Source organism: Dromiciops gliroides, chromosome 2, assembly GCF_019393635.1.
Source record: "Dromiciops gliroides isolate mDroGli1 chromosome 2, mDroGli1.pri, whole genome shotgun sequence".
Taxonomy (NCBI): domain Eukaryota; kingdom Metazoa; phylum Chordata; class Mammalia; order Microbiotheria; family Microbiotheriidae; genus Dromiciops; species Dromiciops gliroides.
Genome location: NC_057862.1, coordinates 355,823,227 through 355,841,543, shown reverse-complemented (window position 1 = coordinate 355,841,543; position 18,317 = coordinate 355,823,227). Strand labels below are relative to the sequence as shown.

The 18,317-nt window shown below is 47.3% G+C and overlaps 2 protein-coding genes across 2 annotated transcripts in view; one reads left to right on the top strand and one right to left on the bottom strand.

The window, feature by feature from the left end:
- PFN3 (profilin 3) overlaps positions 1–18,317 on the bottom strand; it is a 69,456-nt gene that overhangs the window by 34,124 nt on the left and 17,015 nt on the right. The window lies entirely within an intron of this gene.
- On the top strand, positions 1,494–17,597 carry SLC34A1 (solute carrier family 34 member 1). The gene is made up of 13 exons (XM_043987375.1): positions 1,494–1,538; positions 1,997–2,109; positions 2,373–2,528; positions 2,785–2,913; positions 3,171–3,314; positions 5,383–5,494; positions 6,338–6,533; positions 7,398–7,493; positions 11,408–11,477; positions 11,877–12,044; positions 16,158–16,274; positions 16,424–16,548; positions 17,094–17,597. The coding sequence occupies exons 2-13, from the start codon at positions 1,998–2,000 to the stop codon at positions 17,595–17,597; spliced, it is 1,929 nt and encodes a 642-aa protein (XP_043843310.1). The 5' UTR covers positions 1,494–1,538; position 1,997.

Genomic DNA, 18,317 nt, shown 5'->3' with positions numbered 1-18,317 from the left:
TTATGTTGAACCAGAGACCCCATTACTGGGGTCATACCCCAAGGAAATAATCAAGAAGAAGAAAATCTATATTTACTATAAAATATTTATAGCAGCATTTTTGTGATAGCTAAGAATTGGACACAAAGTAGATGCCAATCAATTGGAGAATGGCTAAACAAATTGTGGTACATGAATGTAATGGAATATAATTGTGCTTGTAAGAAATTATGTGGATGAGGAGTACAGTGAAACATGGAAAGATCTATACGAACTGATGCAGAGTAAAGTAAACAGAGCCAAGGAAACAATATATACAGTAACTACAACAATAAAAATGAAAATAATGACATACCAAAAAAATTAAAAGTAAATATAACAAAATTATAAAAATCAAATAAGGGGCAGCTAGGTGGTGCAGTGGATAGAGCACTGGCCCTGGAGTCAGGAGGATCTGAGTTCAAATCCAGCCTCAGACACTTAACACTTACTAGCTGTGTGACCCTGGGCAAGTCACTTAACTCCAATTGCCTCACCAAAAACAAACAAACAAACAAACAAACAAACAAAATCAAATAAGACTCAAGTGAAGAGGCATGAGAGGAAACCCCCAAACCAGCCCTTTGTGGAGCTGGTAAGGCCACAGATGTAACACATTACATGTGGTTTTGGACTTTTAAAATGTATTGATCAGTTAATTTTTTTTTTGCAGGGCAATTAGGGTTAAGTGACTTGCCTAGGGTCACACAACTAGTAAGTGTCAAGTGTCTGAGGCTGGATTTGAACTCAGGTCCTCCTGAATCCAGGGCTGGTGCTTCATCTACTGAGTCACCTAGCTGCCCCAAAAAACTCCTTTCTAGGTATAGGATTTCTCTTAGGCAGGTTGTTTTAGCTATTGGTGGGGGGGGGGGTGGGGGGGGAGAGGAGCAGGGCAATGAGGATTAAGTGACTTGCCCAGGGTCACACAGTTAGTAAATGGCAAGTGTCTGAGGTCAGATTTGAACTCAGGTCCTCCTGAATATTTAATTTGAATGAATTGTTTTTTCTCTCTCTTACACAATCTTTGTTGCAAGGGACAGTCAATTTGGAGAATTTCTTGGAGAAATGGGGGGCTGGTGATAGGAGAGAGGGGAGGGAGTGCACAGGGGCTCTCTGTGGGAAGGGTGAGAGGTAGGAACTGAAAGATGCTGAAACTGGGAGCTTCCAAGGTCAGGAGGATCCTCATTGTCTCAAACTCCAGTAACAGAAGACTGTAGGCCTGGGGAGAGTTACTCTGCAGGCAGTTCTGGTCATGGAGAGGAGTGGGAAGATTGTTCAGAAAGAACCCAGGGGTTAACACCCCCATAGGGAAAGACTCCTCCTGATGATTAGCAATTAACTGGGAAGAATTTCAGGGAGGAGATTAATTAGGTAACTGTAGAAGGTGGCTAGGCTCTGAGGGACTTTGATCTTGACCTGAAACTATAAAAAATCTCAGCTTCCCCCCAACCCTTCTACTTTGGCCCCAAGCATTTTCACGGTCAGCTTTCTGGAGTCAGGGACCGCTTCTGGGCAGTCAGGTGAGTGGCTGAGGAGGCTGCAGCTCCGTTGGCTTTGGCTCCCCAGGCTCCCCATCAGCACTTCCTCCCAGTTTGCAGACCCAGGCCCCACTCCTCCCCTTTGCCCCCTTCTCCCACTCTCCAGTCCCCTTGCCCTGGCTTCCCAGTCTTTTAGCCTCTCAATGCCCCTTCACTTCAGTCCCCTGATTCCTGGCCCTCAATCCCAGACAACTAGGACTTCCACATAACTTCGATCCCCACCTCAGTCCCAAAGTCCATCAATCCCCAACCCCAGACTGTTCCAGTCCCAAGAGGCCCCTGCCCTAGCTCCCAGGAAATGTGTGTGTTGGGAGGGTGGGAAGCACATCAAGGAAAAGGAAGGGGCAGAGGCGGGGGAGATTGGGGATCTCCACTGGGGAGAGGAAAACCTGAAGGCTGGAATATCTGGTCTTAGAGACCTCTCTGGTGTCTGTACCCAGGATGATGCCTTATAGAGAGAGACACATGGGCCCTGGCCTATCCCCACTGCCAGCTGCCAGTCCTCGCTGCGTGATTCGAGGTGCAGCCTTTGCCTACACACCCAGTCCTCAGGGTAAGGACAGAATACATCTGAGCCCAGCCTTCCTGATCTGGTAGAGGGTCCACCTATTGGGGTGGTGGGAAGGATGGTGAGGGTCCCTGGTCATAGATCTTGCCTTAGTCCAAGCGCCTCTCAGTGAACCAGGGGTCTCCTCCAAGGGTCTGTCTGGAGTCAGCATGCTGTTTTCCACTGTCCCCCCACTTACACTCCAGTCCCCCAGAGCCTCGGACCCCAAGGGGTAGCAAAGTCACTCAGCCCTCAGTATTTCTCCCTAGTTCTACATCGGATTCCTGGAGCCCCAGCCTACGCCTTCCCCGCCATGGGACCAGGGAGCCTTCCTGAGTGTGGCTGTCTGTGTGGAGAGACCCTGGAACGCTATGAGCCTGAACCACTGCCCCCCAAGCTGGTCCTGGAGGACGCACAGAAGCCAGGTGCAAGGATGTGAAGGGGCTAGGGGTAGGAATGGGACTGTTTCGGCAAGGGAGTAAGGAAGACAGCTGGCCAGGCTGGCCCTCTGGATAGAAATGAGAGGGGGCCCATATCATTGGCGTCTATAGGGGTGAGTCCCAGGGAAGTGGATACAAAATAAGTGGCCTGTGGAAGGACCCAGGCCATCTGAAAATGTTGGTGGGGGAGGAAAGGAGCAGGAGGAGGGGAGGGACTCACCCTGGGGTTGTGTCTCCCCAGAACCAGGACTATCCCAGAGGCTCCACTCGGCTTGTGTCACTCTCCTCAAGGTCCCCATGATGCTTGTCTTCCTCTACCTCTTTGTCTGCTCCTTGGATGTGCTCAGCTCAGCCTTCCAGCTTGCCGGGGGTATGTAGAAGAGGAAGGGGAGGGAAAGCAGGGTTGGAAGAGAGGGCTAGGAAACCCATGGGACTGGGCCAAGAGAGACAGAGCCTCTGGCTCAGAGAACCAGGACATGGACTGGGCCTCAGTGGGCACGGGGCCATCTTTTGGCCAGGAAGGTTTGGGAAGTTGAGGGGACTGGGAGCAGACGGCGGGTGTCTGATGCTGGTCATTGTGCTCTAGGGCCTTGCCCCCATCCCTTTTCCCCCTTCTTTCCCTCCCAGGGAAGGTGGCTGGTGACATCTTCAAGGACAATGCCATCCTGTCCAATCCTGTGGCGGGGCTGGTGGTGGGGATTCTGGTGACTGTCCTTGTGCAGAGCTCAAGCACGTCCACCTCCATCATCGTCAGCATGGTCTCCTCGGGCTGTGAGTCTGGGGAGGCGGGGAGGAGGGCCTGTGGGTAACAGGGAGTGAGCCCAAGCACTGAGGCCACAGGGAGGAGGAGAGAGTCAGTGTTAAGAATCTGTCCTCATGGGGCAGCTAGATGGCGCAGTGGTAAAGCACGGGCCCTGGATTCAGGAGTACCTGAGTTCAAATCTGGCCTCAGACACATAACATTTACTAGCTGTGTGACCCTGGGCAAGTCACTTAACCCCAATTGCCTCACTAAAAAAACAAAAAACAAACAAACAAACAAACAAAAAAAGAATTTGCCCTCAGGAGGCAGCTAGATGGCGCAGTAGTAAAGCACCAGCCCTGGATTCAGGAGTACCTGAGTTCAAATCTGGCCTCAGACACTTGACACTTACTAGCTCTGTGACCCTGGGCAAGTCACTTGACCTTCATTGCCCTGCAAAAAAAAAAAAAAAAAGAATCTGCCCTCAGCCTTCACTGATATAGTCACCTTCCTGGGATTCCAGCTCCTCCTTGGAGTCCTCCAGGTGACACCTAATCCATTCTCCCCAGGACCTTGACTTCTTCCTTTTTTCTAAAAGTCCCTGGTCAGTGACCTTGACTCAAGGCCCTGTGCCTTCCAGAGCTCCTTTCTCCCTGAGCCTGTTTAGCCCTTGGTCTCGGAGATCTGCTGCCCTTGATTCCTAACTTCTCTCCTTCCCTTTCTCCTTCCATTGATACTGAACATCAGATTCTGGGATCTGCTCTCTCTTCCTTCTTTTTCCTAGAAAAGGGTATTTTCTTTAAAAAACAACAACAACAGCAACAAACACACAAACCCTTTTATTAATATCTTTTGCTTTTACTTCACTGTAATTTCCCAATATGTCCCTCACCTACCAGCTATATCCAAAGAGATATCCCTTTTAACAAGAAATTAAAAAAAAAAAAGAAAAAAGCAGTTCATCAAAGTTAGCTAACACATTAACTAAGTCTGACAGTATATCCAGTGTTCCACATCCATGACCTCCCAACTTCTGAGAAGAAAAGAGGGAGAGAAAAAGATATTTTCTAAAGTTTATGTGAAGGAGTAATGTATAGGGCAGCTAGGTCATGTAGTAGACAGAGCTCTGGGCCTGGAATCAGGAAGACCCATCTTACTGAGGTCAAATCTGGTCTCAGAAACTTACTAGCTGTGTGACCCTGGGCAAGTCACTTAACCCTGTTTGCCTCCGTTTTCTCATCTGTAAAATGAGCTGGAGAAGGAAATTGCAAACAACTCCACTATCTTTGCCAAGAAAACCCCAAATGGGGTCACAAAGAGTGAGACATGACTAAAAAATGACTCAACAAACTAGTCTATAACTTCAGAAATAATAATCAGGGATCATTAAAGGATCTCCTTAAATTTCCTAAGCGATTTTATCAAGCTGTGATTCCCTCAGCTCATGATCTTGGCTCATGATCTTCTCCTGCTCATGAATCATTCCAGGGGCATCTAGCTTCTCCCAGAGAAGAGCATTTTTTTAACTCACACCCACCATGTCCTCAATTAGGAATCTGCCCATCTGGGCATTATGGGATATGCTCACCAACACATCCTTAGCTCACTCTCAGCCAATCAGAAAAGCTCCTCTGGTATGGTGGGTTCAACCCACATTCTCTTAATGCCTTGTTAGCTAATTTCCCCTCCTCTTTCCCTTATCCTCTTCCTGCCCAAGACAAAAACAAGGAAATCTAAAACAGGTACAAACAGGATCCCCATCACCTCAAAACCAAATGGGAACATTTCAACCCAACACTTTGATTAATTTCATTTCTGCTGGGAAACAGGATTGACAAAAAGAATAAAGGGACTGAAGGCTCAAAATGCTAGCTTCCTAGGGTCTAGCTAGGGAGCTCTTGGAGGGGCAGGAATGTAGCCTTCCCCACATACACACTCAGAGCCCTGTGTTGGGGTGGGTTGGAAGTAGGGAGAAGTGTCAGATCCAGCAACACAGGGAGGAGTAGTCTGGCATCTTTATCATCCACAGAGGTTGGGAGGGGGCCAATGACAGCACTGGAGGTGGCAACTAAGATTTTTCTCCCCTACTGCCCACAGTGCTGGAGGTCAAGTCTGCCATTCCCATTGTCATGGGCTCTAACATTGGTACATCTGTCACCAACACCATTGTGGCATTAATGCAGTCTGGAGACAGGAGTGACTTCCGAAGGTGAGGAAGGACAGGGACAGACTGACTGGGTGGGGTGAGAGTCGTGTGATCAAATGCGGGTTTGGGGCTCTTCTGACTGATGTGACCACAGCAGGGCTAATTCTGGGCTCTGTTCTTACTCTGACCCACTTCTAAGCCACCTCCTTATCTATTTCCCAGACTCCTCTACCCTAAACCTTATCCCAGCTAGCTCCTCCTAACACTGACCTCCAATCTTCACTGTCATTACCCATCTGCTGACTACCATATCATAATCCTAGCCCCCCAACTTCTCTTTGTTAACCCTGATCCTTGTCCCAAACTCCCTCTGTCCTAACCCTAATCCCAAATATTCATGGAATAGCTCCGACCACCTCTATTTTCCCAGCCTAATTCTGACCAATAAATTGCCTTTATCTCATCCAAATTCTTCCATCAAAACTCTGATCCCCAAATTCCCATTATCTTAATCCTCATTCCCCAAACTCATTTCATCTTAACTCTGGCCCCTAAATTCCTGACTCTTTAGTCAACCCTCAAGCTTCCCCATTCTAACTCAATCCACACACTTTCCCAATCCCCAATTTAATTCAGATTAATCCTAGCCTCTGAAATATATACAAGTGATTCCCCAAACTCCCTCCCAGCCTCGCCTTGCTCCCTGAATCCCGCTTCTGACCTTGACTTTAACAGTTTGCCCATCTAAGATAGACTCCCAAACTTCTCTATCATTACCCATTCCCTAAATTCTCCCATCCTACCCTTGGCCCACATACTCCCTGAAATTTTAGCCTGATCCACTTCTTCCCTCCCTCTTCAGTTCTGGTTCTGGACTCAAAGTCCTTCCCCATTCCTTCACCCCAGGGCCTTTGCAGGGGCCACAGTCCATGACTGCTTTAACTGGCTGTCAGTTCTTGTCCTACTGCCCCTGGAGGTAGCCACCGGATATCTGCACTACATCACCCACCTGGTGGTCACTTCCTTCAAAATCCGAGGTGGCCGGGATGCTCCAGACCTGCTCAAGATCATCACTGAGCCCTTCACCAGACTCATTATCCAGGTGGGATTGGAAATGCCTAGGCTATTCTTGGGCTAAGAGAGGGTCTCTTCTTCTCTCTTTCCCCTCCAAAGAAATCTCCCAGAACAGCTAGATGGTGCAGTGGATAAAGTACCAGCCCTAGATTCAGGAGGACCTGAGTTCAAATCCAGCCTCAGACACTTGATACTTACTAGTTGTGTGACCCTGGGCAAGTCATTTGATCCTCATTACCCTACTGAAAAAAAGAAAGAAATCTCCCTTTACCGGGTGTTGGTGGGAGGCTTTTTTCACTAGGTGTAGGTGGAAGATAGGAACTCTTGTTTCTAGTCCTAACTGCCACACACTTAACCTCAATGAGCCTCAGTTTTCTAATATGTAAAATGGGAAATTGTGAGGCAAGGGCTTTGTAAACCTTAGCTATAAGATATTCACCATCCATGGTATGGTGAAAATGGAGCCAGGTTTGAATTTAAACTGGATTTGAATTCCAGTTCTACTACTTTCTAACTCGTGTTAATCATGTACCTCTTTGGGCTTGTGTCCTGCCCCGTAAAATGAGAGGATTGGGGGGGGCAGCTAGGTGGCACAGTGGATAAGGCACCAGCCTTGGATTCAAGAGGACCTGAGTTCAAACCCAGCCTCAGACACTTACTAGCTGTGTGACCCTGGACAAGTCACTTAACCTCCATTGCCCTGGAAGAAAAAAAAGAAAAAAAAAAGAGAGGATTGGGAGGTAGGATGATATAGGGGAAAGAACACTAACTCAACTGAGTCAGCTAAGCTGGGCTCAAATCTTACCTCTGACACTTGTCCAAGGTCTTTTTTTTACCTAGGGGCAAATTTTCTCATAGCATTCTCTTACTGTCCCTAACTTCCCCACCCCAGTTGGATAAATCAGTGATCAACAGCATTGCCACTGGAGATGAGTCACTTCGAAACCACAGCCTCATCCGGATTTGGTGTGATCCCAGCCCCTCACAGGTGAGTCCTCAAGCCCTCCACAGGTAAGACTTAGCCCCCAATCCCCCCTTCTAGATGAGTCCCAGCCCTATCCCACCATAAATCAGAACTCCAATCCCTTCTTTCACCCAGAGATAAATTCCTGACCCTTTGGAGGTAAAGACCAGAAAGTGGATACCAGGGGTAAAGTCTAGCTCAAGGTGAATCCCAAGACTCCAGGCAGTGAATCCTCAAGTCAATTTAACTCATTTATTAAGCACTGCCTTGTGCTAAGCACTGCTTTAGGTCCTGGGAATGCAAAGACAAAACCAGAAGTGATCTCTGCACTCACAGATCATGAGGTGATACAGCTGGTATCAAGATAAGTAAGTACCAAGTAGTACAAAGTCATTCCTCAAGGGAGAGAGTGCTAACCGCTGGGGAGAAGTGATCAGAAAAGTCCTTGTCTAGACTGTGGCACATGAGCTGTACCTTGAAAGAAGTTGGGGATTCTACAAGGCAGAGGTGAGGAGGGAGGACTCTCCAGACAAAGGGCATCATCTGGGCAAAGGTGCAGAGGTAGGAAATCTATCATTGTGTTCAGGAAACAGCTTAGCATACCCGTTTGACTGGAGAGGAGCATGCAGGAATAATGTTGAATAGAAAACAATGCTGGGAAAGAGATCAGGAGCCATATTATCCATGACTTTCAATGCCAGGCTGATGATTTTGTATTTTTTTCATAGAGGCAATAGGGAGTATTGACAATTTTTTAGTCAGAGGATGGTATAACTAGATATGTATTTTAAGAATTTGTTACTTGGGGGGCAGCTAGATGGCACAGTGGATAAAGCACCAGCCCTGGATTCAGGAAGACCTGAGTTCAAATCCAACCTCAGACACTTGACACTTACTGGTTGTGTGACCCTGGACAAGTCACTAAATCCCCATTGTCCAGCAAAAACCCAATTTTTTAAAAGCAATTTGGAAGCTGTGTGGAGAAGAGATTAGAAGGAGGAATGCATGGAAGCAAAGAAACTATTAAGAGGCTAATCTATTAGTAGAGATGAAAGATGTCCTGAACTAGGGCAGAGGCAGCTAGGTGGTGTGGTGGATAAAGTGCTAGGTCCAGAGTCAGGAAGAACTGAGTTCAAATCCAACACTTCCAACTAGGTGTAGCTCTTGGGTAAATTACCTAATCTCTGTCTCCCTCAGCTTCCTCGTCTGTAAAATGCGGATAATAATGGCATCTACATCCCAGGATTGTTGTGAGGATAAAATGAAGTCACATTTGTAAAGTTCTTTGCAAACATCAAAGTGCTATATAAATGCTAGCAATTATTGTTATGAGTAAAGAGAAGTGAATGATTGCAAAAGGTATTATGGAGGTAAAGTGAAAAAGACTTGGCAATAGTTGAATTGTGAGGGAGAGGAAAGAGTCCAGGCTGACTCCAGGGTTGTGCACCGGGGTAATTGGAATGGTAATTCTCTCAACAGAAATAGGGAAGTTTATAGGAGGAATGGATCAGGAAGAAAATATGAATTGTCTTCTGTACATGTAGAATTTCAGATTCCCACAGGATACCCAGGTAAAGCTGTCTAACAAACAGTTGGTCATGTGGGAATAAAGGAGAATAATTAGGGCTGGATATAGAAATTTGACACTCATATGCATAGAGATGGTGACTGAACTCATGGGAACTACTGACAAGATCACCAAAAGACAGAGTATAGAAATAGAAAAGATAAGGGATACCCATCCCCCAGCAGACAGGAGGAATGATCCAAGAGGTGGGAGGAAATCCAAGAGAAAGATACCCTGGCCAAAGGTGGAAAGTGTCCAGAAGAAGGCAGCGGGGGGGGGGGGTGAGTCCACAACCCCCAGAATTGAAGGTCTCTCAGGGGGCAACTACGTGGTACAGTGGATAAAGCACAGACCCTGGATTCAGGAGGATCTGAGTTCAAATCCGGCCTCAGACACTTGACACTTACTAGCTGTGTGACCTTGGGCAAGTCACTGAACCCTCATTGCCCTACAAACAAAAAAAAATGTAATTAGAAGGTCTCTCAGCATTGAGGACCATTTGACTTTGCCTCTTGGAGGTGTACACCCCACATTGTTACCCCTGTTCCAGAGTCCCAGCCTGACCACTCAAGGTCAGGTTGGGTTCGGTCCATACACTGATTGCCTGATCTTTACTGAGGCTGTACTGTATGAGGAGCCCAGTGCTAGGAATGGGTTCTACTAGGCAGTAGGAGGAGAAGAAAGAGGAGGAGACACCTCCTCCCCTTAAGGAGCTGGTCTAAGAACCAGATTCAGATCTATGGAAGCATCAACAAGCATGGCAGAGGGGAGAAAGTAAACAGAATGTCGGGTGCTCAAACAAGTGATTCAGACAGTAAGTAGGAACCATTTTTTTCCATTTTGCTGAGAAACCAGCAGAAGGCAGTTCAGTCCCTTGTGGGTTCCACGCTTGTAATTCTTAGGCCTGCCTCCAGAGGGCACCAGGGCTCTGGCCTTGTGGCCCAAACACCCAAGTTTTCCTAGACCAGACTATCTGGGGATGTTAAAGATGAAGTTTTCTTTCTTTTTTTTTTTTAGTGAGGCAATTGGGGTTAAGTGACTTGCCCAGGGTCACACAGCTAGTAAGTGTTAAGTGTCTGAGGTCAGATTTGAACTCAGGTACTCCCGACTCCAGGGCTGGTGCTCTATCCACTGTGCCATCTAGCTGCCCCCTGATGATACTCTTTCCATGAAAAGAATGCCTTTTATTAAAATCACAACCTGAGGGGATAACTTATCGCTAATGAATATAGATAAAGGGAGTTCATGAGAGCATAGACTTAGGGCTCAATGATTAGTGGGTACCATAGTAAAGAAAGGCTCTCTCCAATTAACCCTTGGACTCCCATATCCCCCCACCCTGAATTCATCCCTAGCCTCCATTTTCCCCATTCAGTTCTGAACCCCTGTCATCCCCATCTTACCCCTATTCTTCCAAATCAACCCTGTACCCCATCTCACCCCACCCTAATTCTCATTGTGCCAGCATCTTATTCCCATATCATTCCCATCCTTTATATGATCTCCACCTTCCATTTCACTATATTCTGGACCAAGTCAAATCTGGGGCAGTCTAGTGATTCAGTCTCAGGGATTTGAATGCAAAGAGGCACCCATGGTCCATAAAATGTAACAAAGACAACTGTACTAATAACAAGAGATTAAAAGAATACAATTTCTTTTTTTCTTTTTTTTTTTTTTTTAGTGAGGCAATTGGGGTTAAGTGACTTGCCCAGGGTCACACAGCTAGTAAGTGTTAAATGTCTGAGGCTGCATTTGAACTCAGGTACTTCTGACTCCAGGGCCGGTGCTCTATCCACTGTGCCACCTAGCTGCCCCAAGAATACAATTTCTAAAGTTAAAAAGGATAGTGACTCAAATTAAATGTCACGCCCCTCTGCCTCAGGTTACCACAGCAATCAGCCATGGTTGATCAGGTCAGGAAGGCTTTGTCCATTGCCCAGTAAAGCCTCTAACAGCAACTACTCCAAGGCTTGGCCTTTTATGCTACAGGCAGCCAAGAAGCCAGATGACCTCCCTATCCTCTCAGAGGACCAGCTTAGCCCACATAAAACAGGTGTTACTCCCTCACCTCCCTCTTCACCCCATCATTCATCTAATTCACATTCCTATCCAACAACACATCTCCATCTTCCTACTCACCCTCATTCCCCCAGCCTATTTTTCACCATGTCTCACCCCCAATATTACTCTTTTCCAACCTTATTTTCCATCACCTTATTGGCACCTTCTGCTCCCTTCTGCTCCCCAGGCTCCCTGAGAAGAGCTGAAGAACACAGACTTGGCCCAGCAAGGAGGGAACAAGATACAAATCCTTGGCTGAGCCGGTCTCTCCTTAGCTCCCTGACTTTGCCCCTCACCCCTTCTCCAGGTTACTACTGACATGCCCCAGGCAGAGGCCAATATCAGCTGGACCCTGGGGAACACCACTGGGGAGAAATGTAGGTCATTTAATTGTGGGGAGATTCTGGTGGGGGATGGGTATGGGCAGAGGGAAGGGTGGGGAGGAGGGTCATCCCTAAAGCCCATCCCCAGGAGGCTGGACCACAGGCCCCTGATGCTCCCCGATCTGGGAGAGCAAAAAGAAGGGCATAAATCCTTCCCTTAGGACTCTTAGAAAGCACTATCGACTGATTCTCCCCTTCACTGCTGCCTCCTAGACAGTTGGGAATTCAGGTTGGAGGCCTGTCTGTGGGTTCAGGTTTAAAATCTGGGTTGGGGGTATAAGGCTTGGGGGGCTGAGGGTGATGGCCAGCTATGGAGCCTCAAGGGCTTTTCCTGAAGGGAGGTTTCCAGCGGTGGGGGCAGCCTCTCAGTAGTCCTCCCCTCTCCTCCTTCAGGTCAGCATCTGTTTGTGGACACCTCACTGCCCGACCTGGCCGTGGGCCTGATCCTGCTCGCTGGCTCCCTTACTGTGCTCTGCACCTGCCTCATCCTCCTGGTGAAGCTGCTGAACTCTGTGCTCCAGGGACAGGTAGCCAAGGTCGTCCAGAAGGTCATCAACACTGGTGAGCAGGCATTGGCTGAGACTTCGGGGAAAGTGGGAACAGGGCAAATTCAGTTGGGTGAGGTAGAGATGTGCCTCAGTATCACAGAGAACAGTCCAAGGTCAGGGGATTGATAAGGTAGTGAAAGGAGAGCCTGGGATGGGGTGGGGGTGGAGAGAACAGGTACACTCAGCCTCATGACAGGCTCTGGCAGGCCTAGTCCCTCCATTCCCCAACAACCTAAGGGAAGGGAATTATATGGTGCCTGCTATGTACTGGACAAATACTATCTTATTTGATCCTCACAACAACCATGGGAAGTTAATGTCGGGCAGCTAGGTGGCGCAGTGGATAGAGCACCAGCCCTGGAGTCAGGAGAATCTGAGTTCAAATCTGGCCTCAGACACTTGATGCTTACTAGCTGTGTGACCTTGGGCAAGTCATTGACCCCAATTGCCTCACCAAAAAAAAAAAAGTGTGGAAGTTAATGTCGTTATTATTCCCATTTTACAGTTGAGGAAATTGAGGCAGAGTTTAGTGACTTGGCTATGGGTCACACAAATAGTAAGCATCTGAGGCTACATTTGAACACAGATCTTCCTAGCTCCAGACCTAATGCTCTATCCACTGAACCACCTAGCTGCATCAACCTGGTGGCTAAACTGAAGCTCTCCTAGGTACCCCTCCCTTCCCTTGCTGAATACTCTGGACCAGAACCTCAGGTCAAGTGAGATTGGGTGTCATCTACTGTCAGTCCATGTTCCCTTGCATGGGCCACATGACCCTCTAGTCTGTATGGTCCCCCAGCATTCACTTGTAGTTCCCACCCCTGAATGAAGGCTGCCTAATCCTCCTCACTAAAACTCCTTGGAGGTCAAAACTGAGAGGCAATATGGGGCAGCAGAACATTTAAAAGCAGAGGACCTGAGTTTGGATTCTGATCCTGCTACTTATGTCCTGTATAACCTTAGGAAAGACACTTCACCATTTCCTTATCTGTAAAATGAAGGCATTGGACTGGGTGACCTCTGACATTTCTTATAGGTCTAGATCTCAGACCCAATGAAACATGGTTCTGATGGCTCATATTGGGAGGGAGGCTTGAATTCTAGTGCCCACTCTGCCCCTCTTGCCCTATCTGACTTTAAGCAAGCCACTCTCCCCTCTTTTAGCCTCAATTTCCTCCTCTATAAAATAAAGGGATTTATGAATTTTATTCTCACACTAACATTTTATATTTGGCATGTCCAACTCTGATGTTCAATGGTTTAAGGACTCTTTTAGCTCTGAAAGTCTGTGTCTCACTCTCTAAAGAGAGCTATCGCTAGTAACTTTGATGCCCAGGGCAGATTCAGTTAGGGGCAGGGATAGGGTAGAAAACCATCCACTCTGGTCTAGTACAATTGAGTCAGAAGAGGAGAAGGCTAATTCCCCAAGAAAATCTTTCTGTAATCCCTGAGCTAAATAAATATAAATAAATAAGAATTCCTAACCCCTCTATCCATAGGAGGAGGGAGGGACGGCAAAGGAGGCCATAGAGGAGAAAGGCATCTCAGAAGATGGGGGTAGGGTGGAACTTCTCTTACAATGTGGTGGTCTGGGTCAGGCAAAAGTAGATGGGGGGGGTGTGATTGCAATGCACAGGACAGGATCAGGAAGAATAACTGTGAGCTACTGAGATAGTTCAATAGAGGTTCATTGCATGCCCCCCCCCCCAAGATTAGTGCCTTGAAGCAAACACTAGAGGTCCTCAAGTTGTTTGATGTCCTTCCTAAAAGCCAGAACTGGACACAATAATGCAGATATGTTCTGAATAAAGGCAAGTCCAATGGGACTATGAACTCCATTGTTCTGAATATTGCTCTGTGGCTACCAAATTACACTGTTGACTTATAGTCTATTTTTTTGTTTGTTTTGTTTTGTTTTTGTTTTGCGGGGCAATGAGCGTTAAGTGACTTGCCCAGGGTCACACAGCTAGTAAGTGTTAAGTGTCTGAGGCCAGATTTGAACTCAGGTCCTCCTGACAGCTAGGTGGCACAGTGGATAGAGCACCAGCCCTGGAGTCAGGAGGACCTGAGTTCAAATCTGGCCTCAGACACTTAACACTTACTAGCTGTGTGACCCTGGGCAAGTCACTTAACCCCAATTGCCTTACTAAAAAAAAAAAACAACAAAAACAAAAACCCCTCAACTCTTTTTCATATGAACTGTTTTCAAGCTAGAACTTTTCCATTCTGTACTTGATTTTTTGAAACCAAAATGTAGGGGGTTATTTTTATCTTTATATTTTGACCATCTTTCTAACCTGTGAACATCTCTTTGGATACTAACACCATCATCTGACACATTGACTATCTAGATTAGTTTTTCGTCATCTGAGAAAAATGCCATCAGAACCACTGCAAGGACAGGTTCCCTGAGGTGCTTAACTAGAGATTCCTTTTAGCTTCAATTCCATTTGATTCAACAAGCATTTATTAAGGCCCTACTCTGTTCTAGGGAAAGAGGCAGCATAACACAGAGGAGAGAGAGCTGCCCATGAAGTCAAAACAACCTGGGTTGAGATCCTCCTCTTAAACATGCTAACTGACAACAAGCTAATCACTGAATTTTCCAATGCCCCGGTCGACTTTACAAAAATCATACGTTTGGCCTCCAAATGTCTTATGCTTTTTTTGTTGTTGTTATTTTGAATGGAATTTCCCTTTCTAATATTGTTTCTTGGATTTGAGGATTATTACATAGAAATGCTATTGATTTTTTGTGGGTTTATTTTATAGTCTGCAACTTTCCTGGTTATAGAGCATCTCGATTAGTTCTTTTTGCTGATCTCCTTATATTATCAAGAGATAAGAATATGTTTGTATAAAAGCACAGGTTACTGACAAGTTGTCTATATGCATATCTATTAGTAGAGAGAATTTCCCTGTGAGAAGTTCCATTCACCAATGAAATCATAGGTGCGGGACACAGTCGCAATAACAACAGAGATGTCAGACATTGTACTAAGTGTGGCTGGACTGACTTTGGTCCTGTAATTACTACTACTTGGCTACTCTGATCATTCAACCAGTTGTAATTATATATATATAAATAATTATTATTATTTTTGTGGGGCAATGAGGGTTAAGTGACTTTCCCAGGGTCACACAGCTAGTAACTATCAAGTATCTAAGGCTGGATTTGAACTCAGGTCCTCCTGAATCCAGGGCCAGTGCTTTATTCACTGTGCCATCTAGATGCCCCCTTGTAATTATATCTTACTCTTTGTCCATCAAGCCTCTACTGCTCTAATTTGTCCTCAGCTATACCATGAGACTTTGTCAAATGCTTTGCTGATGTCCAGGAATCCCATGTTCATGGTGTTCCCTTGGCCTAGTAACCCTATTGAAAAAAGAAAATAAGGTTAGTCTGACTGGAGCCAATCATCTCAGTGACACTTAGTGGTCACTTTCCAATGATCCTCATGGCTACCCAGCACTAAGTAAACCCTAGGCCATTATGGAAACATAAGATATTATCATAGCTTCCCATCTCCCCATCCAATTTCCAGGTATGAACCCACCAACACTTTGGTTTTTTTTTTTTTGTTTTTTTTGCAGGGCAATGGGGGTTAAGTGACTTGCCCAGGGTCACACAGCTAGTAAATGTCAAGTGTCTGAGGCCGGATTTGAACTCAGGTACTCCTGAATCCAAGGCCGGTGCTTTATCCACTGAGCCACCTAGCTGCCCCCCACCAACACTTTGTGAGGTATGGGTGCCAATTTAACAGCCACCAGCTATGTGTCTTCTGTGGAGTCCTGAGTTACCAACCAAATGCCAGAATGTTCTTTAGGTTATCTCTGGGATGCCTCTACTCTACCAACCAAACATAGTCTAGGGGAAAGAGATTGGATTTGGAATGAAAAGACATGTATTTGAATGCTGTGTGACCTGGGGCAAGTCACTTGACCTCTGCAAAGTCTCAGTTTCTTCATCTGTAAGTCAAAGAGACTGGACCAGTTCAACTCTAAGTTTCTTCATACTCTAAATCCTATCCACATGAGCCTCTCCCCATGATCTTTAATGTTGATATAGGCTGACACACAGAAAGCTCCTCTCCCACTAACACAGGCTTTGGGCACCTTATTACAGATTTCCCACATCCCTTCACCTGGGTGACGGGCTACTTCGCCATGGTGGTGGGTGCTGGCATGACTTTTGTGGTCCAGAGTAGCTCCGTGTTCACCTCAGCCATCACCCCACTCATTGGTGAGTGTTCCCGCATTGGGAGGGTGGGCAAGGCTGTGGAATTAGGGAAGGGAATTTTAAAAGGGAGCCCTGGATGGGAGGGGCTGGAAACACTGAGGTGGCCCAGGACCCCTCAGAAATGGACCCTTCTGCACCGCCCTCATCCCTAGGCCTGGGTGTGATCAGCATCGAACGAGCCTATCCCCTCACCTTGGGTTCCAACATTGGTACCACCACCACTGCCATCCTTGCTGCCCTGGCCAGCCCCAAAGAAAAACTCTCCAGTGCCTTCCAGGTACCTGTTGGGGGAAGTGGAGGTAGGGCTGGGAGCAGGGCAGATAAAGGAGGAATGGGGTCCTCTAGACATTGATGATGGGTACTAGCTATCCTGCACACAGTGGCCCAGGGCAGCTGAAGCTTAGAGAGTAAATGCCAGAAACCATCAGAGGGAGAAGAAACTTACACTAACAACATAAAATGTCAGAGCTTGAAGGATCCTTGGAACATAGGCAATCAGATCTAGAACGGTCCTTATAAGATAGAATATCAGATCCAGAAGGAACCTTAGAACATAGAACTTATGTAGACATACAACATCAGAATTGGAAGGGTCCTTCCATCGGGTGTGACCTCCCCTCCCTAAGCATTTTTCAGATGAGGGAACTGAGGCCCAGAGAGGGTCAGTGAGTAAACCAAGAGTACACAGCTAGTCAGGGGTAGAGCTGGGATTAGAATCCAGGCCCCCTAGGTCCAGGCATATGGTCCTTTTGGAGCTGATGGGGGAATGGTGCTTGAAGGAAGATGTTGCTGATCTGTGCTCCACTCCTCCCTCGCCTTCAGATTGCCCTGTGCCACTTCTTTTTCAATATTTCGGGCATCTTGCTGTGGTACCCGCTGCCGTGCACACGGCTGCCCATCCACATGGCCAAGGCCCTGGGCCGGCGCACTGCCAAGTACCGCTGGTTTGCTGTGCTCTACTTGCTGGTCTGCTTCCTGCTGCTGCCCTCACTGGTGTTCGGTGTTTCTATGGCAGGCTGGAGAGCCATGGTGGGTGTAGGGGCCCCTTTTGGGGCCTTACTGGCCTGTGTTACCCTGATCAACCTACTCCAAACCCGGAGCCCTGCCCGGCTGCCCAAGTGGCTCCAGACTTGGGACTTCCTTCCCCAATGGATGCACTCGCTGAAACCCCTTGACCGACTAATCACTCGTGCCACCCTCTGCTGCACCCACCCTGAGCCACGCTCCCCCCCACTGCCAGCCCGAGTTTATCTCGAGGAGCTCCCCCCAGGCACACCCTCCCCACGGCTTGGGGTGCTCCCCCAGCACAATGCCACCAGGCTCTAATGGGAGTCCAAGGGGAAGTCCGGGGAGCCATTCTTCCAAGGGGCTCATGCCAAAGTGTGTCTATGTGTGTATATGAATGTTTGGGTGTGTGTCTGTATTGGGGGCATGGTTAGTGTCTGTGTGCACACGCATACTCATAAAATATTAGAACTGGAAGAGATTTCCCAGAGTCCCACCACCTCTTTTTATAGATGGGGAAACCAAGGCCCAGAGAAGGAAAGAGAGACTTGCCCAAAGTCCCCCAACTGGTTAGTGGTAGAGGCACCATTCAAAGCTAGGTCTTCTGCCTCAGCCCAGTCCATCACACTTCCACAGATGTTTCTGCCTCTCTGTGTGTGTTCTGTGTCAGTGTTCATGTATGTCCGTGCATGGAATCCACAGGTATGCATGTATGTATATGCACCTGGTAGACTTGGTGCTAGATGAGTATCTACATGCATCTACTTCTGTGCATCTGTGTGCACATGTACCTTAGCTTTTATATCTGTACAGCTGTGTGTCCTTGTAAGCTGGGGGGCCCAGGGGAGGAGAGACCTTCTGCATTTCATGAGAAAGATGCTGCAAAGGTGATTTTTGTGACCTCTCAGAGAACCTGAGGTAGGGCTGGAGGATGGCTTCTGGAGACCAGAACATTGGTCCTCACCCACCCAGTGTCTTTGGTTCTGACTTTCTCCACCCTCAAGGCCCTATACCCTGGTATCCTACTCTCAGGAAGGAGTC